Raw genomic sequence first — 14,735 nt, 5'->3', positions numbered from 1 at the left:
AGGCGTCCCCTCGCTCTATCAACTGGACTGACTGCAAGAATGAAATGAAACGCAGGCGACGTCCAAACTCCAGCTCCGCCGTCCGCAGACGGCTCGCTGCCGCACGTGACGGAGCGCAGCTGGGGGGCCGCCCACGGCGGGGCTGCGCAAGGCCGCGCTGCGCCACGTCCTCCGCGCCACTCCCGCCGCAGCGCGGCCCCGCGCACCTCCAGCACCGAGGCTCGGAACAGGGCTGCTCTGGGACAGGGCCCTAATCGGAGACTAGTCGCTGCGTTTTTCTTGTCTTCCTTTTCCTGCCGGTGTGTAGATGTGCCTTTGAGGCTGGGATCTGCCAACTCAAAACGATACTTGTAAAATAAACTCTCTTTCTGCTCATCTGAGCCCGCAGGGCAGTCTCACTAGCTTGCGCGCACACAGAAGTCTGACCCGGACTTTTGTTATTTTGATCTCTTCTGTGTTCTAGTCTTGCGTTTTCTAAATACTGGTTTCTAAACTATTTCACAAACACTCCTCCCAAGTGTGACCTGAAGTTCGGCTTTGCGTCTGATAAAGCTCTGAACAGGCGCGCTGGCTGGGAGGGAGCGCGCCCTCCGTCCCAGGAGCAGTGCGGGCAGCTCGCGGTGCCCTCAGCTGTGCTTCCAAGTCCTTGGTCCAAAACCGGCTCTCCTCTCGTCCACAAGCAGCCCCCCAGATGGTTACACGTCCCACACTCTTCGGAGGGTTTAGGGTAAATCCGCAGAGATTCGTTTTCTGGAAGGAAGGAGCATTATGCTGGGGTAATAACTAGAAGGAGGAGAGGGGAGGGGAGATGGAGACGGGGGGGGGAGGAGGGGAGATGGAGACTAGGGGGGATGACTGCGGAGGGGAGGGGAGATGGAGACGGGGGGATGACTGTGGAGGGGAGGGGAGATGGGGGGGAGATGACTTGGGGGGGAGATGACTTAGGAGGGGAGGGGAGATGGAGGGGGGGGAGATGACTGAGGAGGGGAGGGGAGGAGACAGGAGGCGGCAGGGGCCCCCAGGCTGGAGGTCCCTGGGTCTGAGACGCTACCGCCCAGATGAGAATGAAGATGCTCCCACGTGGCTCTTTATGCCTGGACTGGAAAAACCCTCAAAAGTCCAAGCTGTCAACTTGAAAGGAAGCTAACTATTTTTGCCTGCGTTTAGTTTCAAATGCACCAGTTCTTATTTCTTAAAGAGGGAGGTGGAACCATAAACGTTCGATGCCCTGCCGTTCTGTGTTAGGCACACAGTGCTTGCTCAGACTTTCCGCGGGGTCATGGGCGGGACTTCCAGGGACCCCTGCTCTGCTCTCCGCGCTCAGACCAGTGTCCTGCATCCTGTCCTCTGACTGCACTTCAGACCCCGGGCGGACACAGACGAGGCCTGGCTTTCCTTGCTGTGCTGTTCTTACCAGGTATCCCCTCTGTGCGTCCCAGACCTCCATCCTCCCCACAAGATTACCCTATGGGGTGTTTGGGGGCGTCCCTTGTGAATAAATTGGGACATCGAATACTGAGATCATCTGCAAAGGCCGACTTGCCTTTTTAAACGCTTGCATTCTGAATCCTGTTTCCTTCCCGCTCCTGTGGTGACGCTTCAGCATCAGGAGGGGTCTTGTCGCGGCTAGAGCCGTGGCTTTGATTTACCAGCGCGTCACCCCCACTGGCATCTGTTGGAAAGGCAGCTCTTTATGGGCTCTCCTTCTGCGTGGGGCCCTCACTGGAAACTCACCGCTGCCCCGGTTTCCATTTACAAATATGACGGCGGGAAGGGTCTCCACTCCGCAGGCGCCGGGCTGTCTGGGTCCCCACCGGGTCAGGGCTGCCCACGGCCGGGCGCCGGGAGGGGAGGCTGCAAGACACCCTGGATTCCCTTCTCCCAGCCCGCGGCAGAGGGCCCCTGCCCAGTGATGTGGGGGACTTTGGGGAAATTCCGATGCTGGGTAATTCCCTCTTTTCTAAAGAAGTGACTTCGGGGAACAGAACTTGCCTTCCGTTCAGGAATTTGTAATATTTCAGAAATCTCTCCCATGTTTAGGAGCTGATTCATTTTGTTACCTTTCCTTGTTCGGCAGGGAGCTGGTGCTCACACATTCTTTGAAAAGAATACATCATGGGTGACTCCACTTTGCAGCTGTCCTTAAAGACTGTCACCTGCGGCCAGGTGACGGGCTTAAGGTGGTGTGCAAGTGGCCCTGTGGCTTGTTCAGGTCCAGGGATGTGGGTGGGATGAGGGGTCTGTGTGGATGGGCTTGGCTAAAGTCTTCAGTTTCGTGCCTTACTGGGGAAAAAATAATAAATTTGCTGCTATGGTTTGGGATAGAAAATACAAATGAGGGATGCACGCTTTTTTGAAATCCAACTTTATTTGCCCCACGAACTCTGCAGATTCTTAGGATGCTGGTGTGATCAGCAGTCCTCGGTTGGGTCCTGCTGTTTCTGCGCCCACACGGTCCCCGAAGCAGCGAGCTTCTGGTTTTCATCATTCCGAGTGTCCGCACTTTTCTGCGCCTCTGCCCATTTCGCTGTGACACCTGACTGTGAGGCGCCCCTCCCGCGTGTGTCTGTCCCCGAGGCCTCGGAGATGGGCTGGTTTTCTGTGTCGGTGACGAAACACCTGAACCGTGTTGTCACTGGACAGAATTCAGGTTTGGGCAGAGGTCCTGCTTTCTAGCTTTTTCCAGGGATCAGAAGACCTTGGGGCTCAGCCATGAGCCTTGGGGCGCCTCTTGAGTTTGGGGGCTTTCATTTCCTTTTCCCAGAAACGGGCACAGCACGTCAAATGGGATTGTTGTTGTGAGTGAGAAATGATGTCGGACACTCTGAAAATGCCAGGTTTCCGGCTAACGGCCCCTCTGTTTCTTTCAGCATCTGAAGACCTCGTCGGCTCAGGATGGGGAACCACTCCGGGAAGCGAGACTTAAGTGCCGAAAAGGGAAATAAGGTAAAAGGGAATTGGCTCAAAGGCCTTCCAACCTGCGAGTCCTCCGTGCTTACACCCCGTGGCCGCCAGGGCTTCCGCCCTGACTGTCACCTCATTTACCCTCCTCCTTTAGAAAGCTGCAGGGCTTGGACCGCTGGCCCTGAGCACGCAGCTCAAACCCGAATCCTGGGCCAGGACTGCAGATGCACCCCGGCCTTACTGTGACTGGCCCCTCTCCGCACCGCCACTGTAGGGCGTTTGGAAATATGGGAGAGCAAAGGGGAGAAATGCCAGTAAAAACCGCTCAGAATGGCGTCTGTGTGCCTCTAGCCTCAAGCTCGCAGTCTTCCACCTTATTCACCAGTGTCCTCTGTTTGACGATGGTCAGGGACCGTGGTCCTCAGTCCTCCCTGCCCCTCCCCGAGCTGTGCAAACAGGTGACAGTCACAGCACCGTCACCGGGCATCTGACGGCTTCCTCTCTGCCCACTGAAGACACAGTTCAGATGAGGAGACGGGCCCGACGGTGTGTGCAGGACCGTGGCCCCACCGAGTCTACAGGGGGAGAGGTTACCCACTCCACTTCTTCTGTCCTTGAACTCGAGGCAGGTGACGGTTCATCAGAATGTCATGTGGGCCCCCCACCTCACACTCACGCACAGAAGAGCTTCATAAACATCCGCTGGGTTGAACCACGTTAAACTGCAGCCCACGACCCGCAGCCGAGGTTCCATGTGCAGGCTTTGTTAGTAACAGTGGACTTGGCAACAGCAGATCCTCCTCTGATCTGAACTTGGCCTTCATTTCTGTGTCAGCCACGTGGGTAATTTTCCATAATTTTCTCTCAAGCCATCGGTGTAAAGTCAATAAGTGATTGCATGCTGTTTGTGTTCATATCTTAGCTTCAAGTGTTTAAACACCTAAGACAAAACATGGTTTTATCTCAAACAATGTGATGCAGTTTTTCTCCTAGTGATTTCAGTCCCCAGGTGAAGCGGGGGGATCGGCATTTTCACAGCGTTACCATTGATTTGGAGTTCCCCCCTCTCTGTTGGAAGGTCTTACACACGTGGGACTGGTTCTAGTCAGTCTTGAGTGGGGATCCCCTGTTATTTTCTGCAACTGGGGTGTGAACTGCGTTATCGATAATCACCTTGTTAAGATAACAGTGGCTCTGAGCCGAGGGGGTGTTCGGTGACTGAAGACCATGGGTGTGGGCAGCGTCTGCACCAGGACGGTGTGGTCTTGGCAGAAAGTGAAAGCGGAAAAACAGCCCTTCTCAGAAAGCTCCGTCCTGTCAACGGGCGGCTTTTTAAGGCACAGAGCGACTGATTTGCAACTTGCTTCTAAAAAACCTCTCCGTGGCTGGCAGTCTCTTTCCTGTCACTGACGCTGAAAACACCAAAACATCTTTCTCTGTTTAATTTTACCGAAGTCAGATTGTTGAGCAACAGGCGAGCCCACGCCTACGCGTTTGTTTTCTGAAGCCTCATCTGATGATTTAAAACCAAGAAGAATCGGGAGTTTAAGACCAGTGGTTCCTGTAGGTAGTTGCCACATGTAAGGGCTCCTTTCTTTTCTTTTTTGTAACTGGATTGAAAATATTTGAGGCCTTTTAGAGGGAGTGCTCTGGCATGTCATGTAGCGTTTAAACTTAAACCAGAAGGGAAACAAAAAATCGCGTGAGCTCGTGACCTGCTGTTTACTGCCTGGTGTGTTTCTGCAGTAATTCTGGGAGGCTTTTTTGTCACTTAGGAGAGAGTCGATGGAAAGCTGCCTGTTCCAGGGAGCTGGCTGCTGACCTGTTAATAGGGAGGGAACCCATGGGGAGAGGTCACCCACTCACCCCCCCACCTCTGGCCTCTTGTGGGAGCTGCTGCCCAGAGAGCCAGGCTCCCCCTGCCCCTGACACGCATCCCCCCACCACTCAGCCCCACGTCCTCACGCCCCTGGCCCGCCGCCCTGCGGCGGGTGTAGACCCCAGAGGTCCTGTGTCGTGACTCCCTGCTCTGCCCGCCCTCTGGCCAGCACTGAGGAAGGAGGCAGAGATGCTGGCTCCCCACCAGGAATTCACAGCCGCCAGCTCTCAGGGACCCCCTCTGGTGACTTCCCCCTGTTCTTTCACTGGAGTCTCTGTCCTGAAGAAGGCACGCCAGGCTGGAGGAGAGACCACATGATGGAGGGGATGACTCTGGAATTTCTCTGATCAGAGCAAAAACGGGCTCCCCTTCCAGCCTCACATGTTAGCATGTCAAGGTCAAGTGGGACTCGCACCCGGCAGCCGCGTGGCTGAGAGCCCGCGCTCAGGGCCCTGTGGGCCGCATGCAGCTGGTGGACAGAAGGGAGGCCCCCAGGGTCCAGCGGACGCTTCGGGGAACCGTTCTCATTCTCAGGAATGAAGAAATCCCTGTTTTTCTAGGAGTCCTGCTGCAATTTGGTTTCCCACCAGTTCACCAGCTCTTGGTCGGTCGGTGCCTCTTCACCACGGTCACTTGGCAGGAGCAGGAAGGACACACCCCGGGTGCCTGGGGAACCCAGACACATGTTTCTCGGTGGCCCCACCCACAGAGGCTGGGGAGGAAAACCGGTTCCACAGGCTAAAAATACAGCCCCTGCCCCCCTCCCCCACCCCGGAGGTTGTGGACCGGGTAGCATGTGAGCAGGCAGACAAGACGCTTGGCCTCAGTGGCTCCTGGAGGAAAGAGCCTGTTCCCTGCGGTCAGCACGGGCCAGGAGCTGGACCAGCCCGTCCCCAGGAGAGAGTGGTCCTGGCCCAGCTGATGCACTGGGCTCCGTCCCGTTACTCAGGTGCTGGCCCTTCCTCTCGCTCCGCGCTGCTCTGACTGCTGTCAGTCTTTGATCTGTGGGTTTACTCTTTGGAGTTTCCTGGTGACTCCGCGTTAGACCCGCCGACGGCCATGGCAGCTGCAGTGGATGCTGACATCAGCGCCTGCACAGCTCTGGGCAATAGTAATTTTGAAAACCTGCTGGTGGTGCAGGACAAGCTCATCTCTGTACTCTTCCCAGCGGCGGTATCTGGCTCACAGAGCTTCTCCACAGGTGCCAACCATGTTTCTGGAAGTTTCTCTTGAAGCAGCTTAACAGAAATGATGCCACACTGCAGAGCAAGGTCTGAGGGCTTTTGCAGAATCCAGCCTCACACCTGAGTTTTACAGTCGGGAGCAACGTGTTAGCCTGTTGCATGGATCCCGTTAGACTGACTACTTATTTAAGTGGCCTCTTCAAAGCCCAGTGCGTGCCCAGTGCCTCTCCAGGGATAGTCACGCCCCTGGAGACGCCGTCCGCGTGTTTAACCATTATCGAAACCCCACTGTCTGCTGAGACTCTGGGACAGCGTGCGGATGGCACTCCGAGAAGTGAGACGTTTCGTCTGCAAATATACAAAGGGTCATGAAGCAGATCAGCTCTTTCTATGGGCGTGGAGCTGGAAGAGGTCGACTGGGCGGCAGAAGACCTTTCCTTCACAGGACTGACACCCCAGCTGTGGGGTAGGCTGGCTCTTTCCACCCAGGGTCTCATTCCTCGCCTTTATTCCTCTACATAGTCCTGCGTCGCCTCATCCCGAGGTGGCAGGTGGTCCCACCTGCTCGGGACGCTCGGTTCTCGTCACACCGGCCTCGGGAAGGAGCCGCCACTCTGCTTTAAACCACCGTCAGCCCGCGGGCTCCAGGCCATCACCTCCCCTCTCTGCTCGGAAGTTAAGTGCAGCGGGGGCCTGACTTCCGTCGGCTCTGCTCCTGGGTGTGCCCCACCAGAGCTGCTGCAGAGGTGGGGCTGCCTGCACAGCCTGTCTGGGGGCCCAGCGTGCCCCCAGACTGCCAGCCCAGGACTGGTGGCTGCTGGCCAGCTTCACCTGCAGGCCCCAGCCCAGGGCAGGGTGTCATCCCTGCTGCCTGCCCGTCCAGTGAGCCCTTCAAAACCCTACCCAGCATGGCTCCCCTACATCGTGTGCCTCTTCTCTCTGCCTTGTTGGAACCAACCACTTACCCCAGGGCTATTGCACATGATGGGGAACAGATTTATTAAGAAACTCACTTCCGTCCAGTCACCCAGGCTCCGGCCCAGAGCCTCCCAGGATGGGGCTGCAGTGCCCTGAGCCGGAAATTCACCTGAGAATTGTCCCTTTCTGATTTGGTGGCCATGTGTTGGTGACTGTTAGACCCATCCACACGTAGTTCTGTTTTCATAGGCAAGTCTTGTAAATAGGTGTTTTTTTGAGAACTCAGGTAGCTCTTAAGTTAACCAAATACTACATATTTAACAGCTTAGAGGGCTGAAAAGTGGAAGGCACTTCCCTACAGAGACCTGCCAGTCCAGTCTGAGCCTTAGCTACCCAGAAAGCCCGAGGCCACGTCTGGTAAAGTCTTAGACACGAGGAGCTGGCAGATTGCTCCCCGTACTTGTCTTCAGCAGCCCCAGTCCCCCACTGCTCTGTCTCTGTCTCTCTCTCTCTCTGTGTTGCACACACACACCCATAAAGAATTCCTCTTCGCCCCGACGGTGGAACACTGAACTCTCCTTCCAGGCGGATGGCCCAGCTACACCCATGGCTGCCAGTACCAGTGCCCGCCCTGCAGATGCCCCCCACAGCACCGTGCCGTGGGCCCTCTGCCCTGTCCCTGTGCCATCCCTCAGGCTGGTCACAAGACACACGTGGCTAAGAAGCCTGGGAAATGTGGTTGGTCCAACTGAAGAGCCACATTTTTAGCCTGATTTATTTTTAAGTAATTTGGATTTAAAGAGCTGCCCAGGCGAGGGTACAGCTCAGTGGTCGAGCGTGTGCTCAGCACGCATGAGGTCCGGGGTTCAATCCCCAGCCCCTCCATTAAAAACAAACAAACAAACAAATAAACCAACCTAATTACCTCCCCCTACCAAAAGAAAGTAATAAAGTTAAAAAAAAGAATTCTTAAGAAAATAGTTTTAAAAATGCAAGAGCTGCCTGTGAGCAGGGGCAGTGCATCCGACAGGACGCGTCACCTCGGTTCTCAGGGTTCCGGGCCCTACAGGTCGGCAGCAGCTCCTTCCTGTTGATGACAAAAATCAGAGTCTTTCGCAAAATCATCGGATTCCATGCAACACTGAGCTCAGAAGGTCAGGTCCTCTGGAAGCACATGTCCACCACCGAGGACAGCGCTGGGGGGGTGCCCGCCATGCCCACCTCCCGGCGGTGCCACGAGCGGCGCCCTCCGGCCGTGCTGCCGCTGCGGCGTCCGGTCAGTGGGACTGGCTCTGACGTCCCCGCACACGCGGAAGCCCGCCCGCCTGACGCGCTGAGTGGGTCCGAGGACCTCCAGCGAGCTCCTAGAGCCAGAAACGGAGCAGAGCATGCATCCTTCCGAAGAGGCCCTCCAGGGCCCGGGACTCATCAGCGACTGACTGCCAGTTGTCAGTCGTCAGTTTCCGGCGACCGCTGCGGGAACCTGAATGTGGGCTCTGAATCTGACCTGGAAACGAGCCACAAGGAAGTACAAAGAGAACCGTCTCATTGCAGGTTGGTTTGGAAAACTGCGTTCATACGTAAGAGCTCAGAGAGCAGCTCCCACCTGCTCCCCACAGGGCGGTGTCGGCAGATCCGTGTTAAGTGCAGGGTTTCGCTGCCTCAGTGGCGCGGCGTTGCTTTACAGCAGGTTCTCGAACGTGTCAAGGCAGCGATGTTTTTGCTCTTGGAAGGGACTAAAGAGAAGCTCTCTCGTCTGCAGTCTGTGCCGAAAGCCCGACCCCAAGGCTGACTCTGATTTTTCTGGAACGTAGGTGGGTGTGCTGTTTCCTCTGGCAGACTGAACACTCACACCTTTGCCAGGCGGGGCAGCCACAGGCGTCACAAACACAGATGTGGTTACTAAGGACGTCAGGTGTAATTAGCAAGCGAACCACCCCCTCAACAACCCTTAATAAAAATAACGGGGTGATGGTGGCGTGGTGCCCCAGGCAACAGAAAGCCAGCAGCACGTGGTTTATGAACTCGCCCGGCTTCCCTGTGCCCGTCCCAGGCCTCAGGTCCATCCCCCTCTTAGGGGTGGCCACTTTGACCCCTGTCCAGGGCCCCTTCCTGACTCAAACCTGTTTCCTTCCCACTCGGGGACAGCCAAGCTGAGGCCTCAAGATCTTAGGGTTCAGGCTGAGTACGGGAAGGACCCCAGGAGTCAGTTTCCAGGGCCCTTGGGGCCTCGAGCTTAGGGTTTAGGGCTTGAAGACCCGGGGGCATCAGATTCCCAGGAGATGCACGTGTTCTGTGTTCTTTCAGCCCATTATAGGGTTTATTAGGGTTGGGAGTGTTTGCAAACTTAACTTTTATCAGAAACAGTGACCGTATTTGCAGGCCGCTGACTTGGGACCAAAAGTGGTTCAGCATAAGTGATGCATTAAACACTGGTCGTTGACTAGAAAGACTCCGTGTAAAACCGCAGCTGCAGGAGGGTGCGCTCTGGAGATCCCGCTGCCCACGGACAAGCCCTCCCGCCCCGCAGTCCTGCTCTTGGGCCCCGGGCAGCTGACCGCGTGGAGTCAGGAGCCCCGTGCCTCGGAAGGGAGCTGCTTGTCATCTTGTTTTCAGCTGGATTCCAACGTGCCTTCCTTCACCCTGTGGAAGCCCCAGACTCCTCCCGGCCCTGCGTCTGTCACACTTCATCACTTAACGAGGGCCGACAGGACGGCCGGGAGGGAGGTCAGAGATGTTGGCAGTCTCTCAAAAACGCAGACCCAGCAGGTAGAGGTGGCCTTATTTCATTGAATCGTTTTCTGGGTTTTTTTTTTTTAAGTTGGGAAAATATCTGAGCTTGTGCTGGGCACACTTGACGTGAAGTAGTTTTCAGGCGTGGTTTTGGATTCACATTTTATTGGGAACCTGATTCCAAGGTTGATACCCAGATATTCACTCATCAATTCTTAGGAGCTTGAGCAGAGGTGCCCAGGCGGAAACTCTCCTTTGCAGAGGGTGGGCGCATCGGAGTCCCTGGGAGTGCGAAGTGTGTTGAGTGTCCTCCCGTGGGTGGTCCCACTCCCCGGGCTGGGGGCGGGGTTGGGTGGGAGGCCGCCTCCCGCGCGGCACAGCCTCCGCCGGGCTCACTGCTCCGTGTGCCCGCAGAAGGCTCCTTGAGCTGCCATTTCACCCACTGCCAGGTAATTTCAGAAAGGCCACCATGTAATTTTATCTGCAAGAACAAGTCTATTTCAGACTCTGACAGTGAAAAGCGTGCCCTTTCGCACAAACACTGTGCTTGTTTTGTTATTAAGAACTTTTTTATATTTGATAAAACCCTCTTAGAAGGTTTTAAATGAAACTTAAAAATCCAGTTTTAAAAACGATGGTTCCTGTCCCTTCTCAGCCGTTACTTCAGTGGTGTGGTTTTCAACGTTTAAATTTGGAAGCGAGGGATTTTTGTTGGCTGGAAGACATCTGCAAAAATTGATCTTCCTGTGTTTTTAGGGTATATGTGTGTGTATGTGTATGTGTTTGTGAGGGTGTGTGTGTTTGTGTGTGTGCGTTCATGTGTGCGTGCGTGACATCTTTCTTGCCCCCTGGATTCCAACACTGTAACATGCCAACTGGCAGCTGTGAGAACACGCTCCCAGGCTCAGCCCAACCTCTGCACTTGGGTTATTCTGGCAAGTCACTCTCCCATCTGAGATTTGGTGTCTACGTTAATTTAATTATCATACAGTTAAGCTGAAGCCCAAGTAAAAGGCATCATTGTTTCTGTGGCTTTGGGTCCTTGCAAAACAGACTGTCATTTTACACACCCTAAATCGTGCTTCAGCACAAGCCCTGGAGCCAGACACAGGTCGTCAGTGGACAGACAAGGCGAGTGGGTAATAGCGTTAATGACACACGTGAGTTAGCGTGACTACAGCGCAGGTTATTCACAGATGTGTGTGCGTCCACACGCTGCTGTCTCGTAGCTGCGTTAAGTCACTTGACAAAATACCAGCGTCTTGAAATTTAAAGGTAAAAGGCGAGCTGAAACGTTGGGATGTGCTGGCAGGAATTGGCCTCTTTCGGAGAGCGGTCAGAGGAATGTCCTCGCGAGCACAGCGGCCCGTCTGCCCCGCCCGCAGGGCCTGGCCTCCACCCTGAGGCCCCTGCCACCTGCATCTGCTGCCCGGCTCTCTCTTCCCGCTGCCCTCCCAGCCCCTCTCTTACAGCTTCCCTGCCTTTCTCCCCTCAAGCCGACGTCCCACCCAGACCATCGGGTCCATCTTCTTTCTCTGGCTGGCTTTGCCTCCCCACCCCGACATGCACACCTCTGAGAACAGGGGCTCCCCCACTTGTGGCCCCCCACCCAGGACCCTGAAGAGCCATGCTGGGCCCTCGGCACTGTCACAGCCAGCGGCTGAGCGGGTGCCATCACCCCAGAGTCAAATGATGTCACCTTGTGGCGTCTACTCAGCGCATGGTCTCCACGTTGGTCTCGGTGGTGGTCTCCAAACCGTGCAGGGCTGGTTACTTCTCCTGGAGATACCTGCCGGGAAGGAGACAGCTTCTTCAGAACATCCCCTCAAATTGCCTCCTCTGAATGCATGGAAGTAGGAAGCCTCCAGGAGCCCACTCATTAACACGGAGGCACAGCCCACCGCACTTCTTTTTCTGGCATGCCTGGGCCTCCAGAACCAGGGAACTCCCTTACTAACAGGGTGTGGAGAAGCAGAGTGTCCCGGACACTCCAGCGCGACGGTGGCCAGCACTGCGTGGGCGGCTGTAGGCCAGAGCGCGTCACAATCTCTGATCTCTGCACGTCTGGACTCATGGAGTGTCCGCAGTGACCCCGTGAGATGGACGATATGATTACGTCCATTTACGATGAAGGAGACAGCTCAGGAGGCCGCAGAGGCGGGCAGCGCTGACCATGTATTCAGAAAAGTGGTTGGACTCTGCTCTTTCAAAGTGTTCGCCCTTTAGGCAAAGCTGTGTCTTCAAATATTAGACCTTTTGCTCTCTGCCTGCCTGCATCACAGGAGGCGGTTAAATACACGAGTGCAGGTGCAGGTGACGTGTTCAGGGAAATTAGGTCGGTTAAGGATGCGAGTTTCCTGTTGCCTTTTTCTGTTCCCAATAATGTAGAAAACCCTTCTGATCTGAACAGATGCCCTGGTGTGAATTAGCTTAAGTGCACTTTTAACAAATTCTCGGCTCACTGGACCGTCGAACTCTTAAGTAAAAGAGCTGCGCTGCGCAAGGCCCGTCTCGCTGCCTCCCCCGACCCCAGTCCTTCCTTCCTGAGCACCCTCTTCCCCTCCTCAGCCAGCTGAGGAAGCGGCGGCCTCCCGGGGCACGCAGCAGGACCCTGGAGTTCCTAGAGTAGGCGCCAGCGTGTCCGGCTGCGTAACGGGCCCCGATAAACCGTCTGACTGCGACACCAGTTAACGCTTACTGTGCTGTGACTCCCAGAAGCCAATGTTTAGATAAAGTCCCGAGCCTCTTCCGTTGCGCTTGTTGTTTAAAGAGTGCTGCGTCCTAATCGCACCACGGGCCGGGCTTCCAGAGAGCGCAGCTTTACAGCCCACCCGTGAGAGCAGCGTCTCACCACGATGGCGTCACGAGGACCTCAGACAGGTTGTTTTAAACCCCCCGCAATGTTTTCATGTGAACTCCATGCGAACCGAGCACTATGGGTTTTTTTAAACATCTTTATTAAGATGTGATTCACATACCACACAATCCACCCATTTTTTTAAAAAAAAAACTTTCCTTCTGGGGGAGGTCATTAGGTAATTTATTTATTTACTATTTATTTATTTATTTAAGGGAGGGACTGGGGATTGAACCCATGACTTCGTGCATGCTAAGCCGGTGCTCTACCCCTGAGCTCCCCTGGTTCCACGCACTGTTTATCATCAGATTTATCTATCTATTTATTTATTTATTTTTAATTGAAGTAGAGTCAGTTACAATGTGTGAGTTTCTAGTGCACAGCGTCACATTTCAGTCATACATATATATACATATTTTTGTTTCCATATTCTTTTTCATTATAGGTTACTACGAGGTACTGAATATAGCTCCCTGTGCTCTACAATATGAACTTGTTGTTTATCTATTTTATATCTAGTAGTTAGTATCTGCAGATCCCAAATGCCAATTTATCCCTTCCCACCTCCTTCCCTTCCTGGTAACCGTAAGTTTTATTCTGTATCTGTGAGTCTGTTTTGTAAATAAGTTCATTTGTGTCTTTTCTTCTTCTTTTTTTTTTTTTAAGAAGATTCCACATGTAAGTGATATCATATGGCATTTTTCTTTCTCTGACTCACTTCACTTAGAATGATGATCTCCACATCCATCCATGTTGCTGCAAATGGCATTATTTTATTCTTTTTTATGGCTGAGTAGTATTCCATTGTATACATATACCACATTTTCTTTATCCAGTCATCTGTCGGTGGACATTTAGGTTGTGTCCATGTCTTGGCTGTTGTAAATAGTGCTGTTGTGAACATTGAGGCACAGGTGTGTTTTCAAATTAGCATTCCCTCCACATATATGCCCTGGAGTGGGATTCATGGATATATGATAGTTCTGTTTTTGGTTTTTTGAGGAATCTCCATATTGTTTTCCATAATGGCTGCACCAAACTACATTCCCGTCAGCAGCGTCACCAGGTTTAAACACCAGGAACACACGGAAGGACCTCCTCACCCACGTGGAAGCTGGATCCTGGCAGCTCTGGAGCGGGCCATCTGCTTGGTCAGAGTGTTGCGTTGCTTCCCTTCCTGTTTGGGTGGTACTTGAGGTCCCTGAAATTTGATTGGAGAGTGGTGCTCTCAGAATTTAAACTGAACATGTACACAGCCGGCCCATACAGGGCCTGAATTTATTCTCAGTGTGAAAAGAATGTTTTGCTTCTTAAAACCCAAAGAGAGAGTTTCCCTTAGAGAGATGCCACAGTTTTCCTAGAAGTCACAGAGTGTCCCCAAAAGCTAGGCACCGGCTGGTTAGCATCCTGGTCTCCTCCCCACGTGCCCACACCACCATACACACGGCTGCGCAGAGCCCTGGGGGCCGGCAGGGTTGGGTCCTTCTGAAGGTTCTGAGTCTGTCTAGATTTATCCTAGAATCTGGAGTGCCCAGCATCCCTGGCCTCCCTGGCCTGTGGCTACCTCACTCCACCTGCTCCATCATCACATGGCCTCTTGTATGTCCTTGTCTGTGTCTGAATTTCCTCTTCTAAGAAAGGAGGGCCATACAGTCATCATTGGATGGCGGGCCCACCCTACCCCAGTGACCTCGTCTTGGCTAGTTCCCTCTGCCCTGACCCTAATTTCCAAATAAAGTCAGCATTCCCAGGTACCAAGGGTCAGGCTGTGCATGTGTTTTTCAAGGGAGGCAAATGAACACAGGGAGTGAAGTTTGGTGTTGAACTGTGGATTTTAAGGCAATTGGGGAGTAAGGAGTGTTTATCCACACTCTGCTCAACCACTTGGTAAAGTCACCCAATCAGGTGACAAAGGCCACAGGGGATGAAGGAATTTTGTTTAAAAAACAAAAACTCTCCCCAAGGCAGTTTTATGTCCAGTCTGGGAAACCTCGGTTTGACCTAATTAGATTTCTTTAGACTCTAATGGAACCAGCTCCTCACTAAGAACAAGAAACAGGGCCTTCCTGACACGGGCAGGTGCGCCCTGGAAATACATGGAATGGTGTCCAGCTCATTCTTTGAACAATTTGCATTTCTTTTGTACGAAAAACACATCCTCTGGAACGAGAGGATGCTTGCATGCCCAGGCGGAAAAGACAAGCCAGAATTCAGACTCCCCCGCAGAAAACCCACCCTGAACCAGATTCCACCTCCGAGC

General features: G+C 53.8%; 1 protein-coding gene across 6 annotated transcripts in view; it reads left to right on the top strand.

The window, feature by feature from the left end:
* The window catches only part of MBP (myelin basic protein), an 83,278-nt gene that overhangs the window by 19,115 nt on the left and 49,428 nt on the right, over positions 1-14,735 (top strand). For 5 of the 6 annotated variants that reach the window (XM_031441733.2, XM_031441732.2, XM_031441735.2 and 2 more), the window contains exon 2: positions 2,871-2,946. In XM_031441733.2, coding sequence (XP_031297593.1) covers positions 2,896-2,946 — 51 coding nt within the window. In that variant the 5' untranslated portion in view covers positions 2,871-2,895. Of the gene's footprint in view, positions 1-2,867; positions 2,947-14,735 lie in introns of those variants that run through there. The other variant, XM_064480455.1, reaches the window with a different exon arrangement.

The sequence above is a fragment of the Camelus dromedarius genome, chromosome 28 (genome assembly GCF_036321535.1).
Source record: "Camelus dromedarius isolate mCamDro1 chromosome 28, mCamDro1.pat, whole genome shotgun sequence".
NCBI classification, from domain to species: domain Eukaryota; kingdom Metazoa; phylum Chordata; class Mammalia; order Artiodactyla; family Camelidae; genus Camelus; species Camelus dromedarius.
This window is presented reverse-complemented; position numbering and strand designations above follow the sequence as displayed.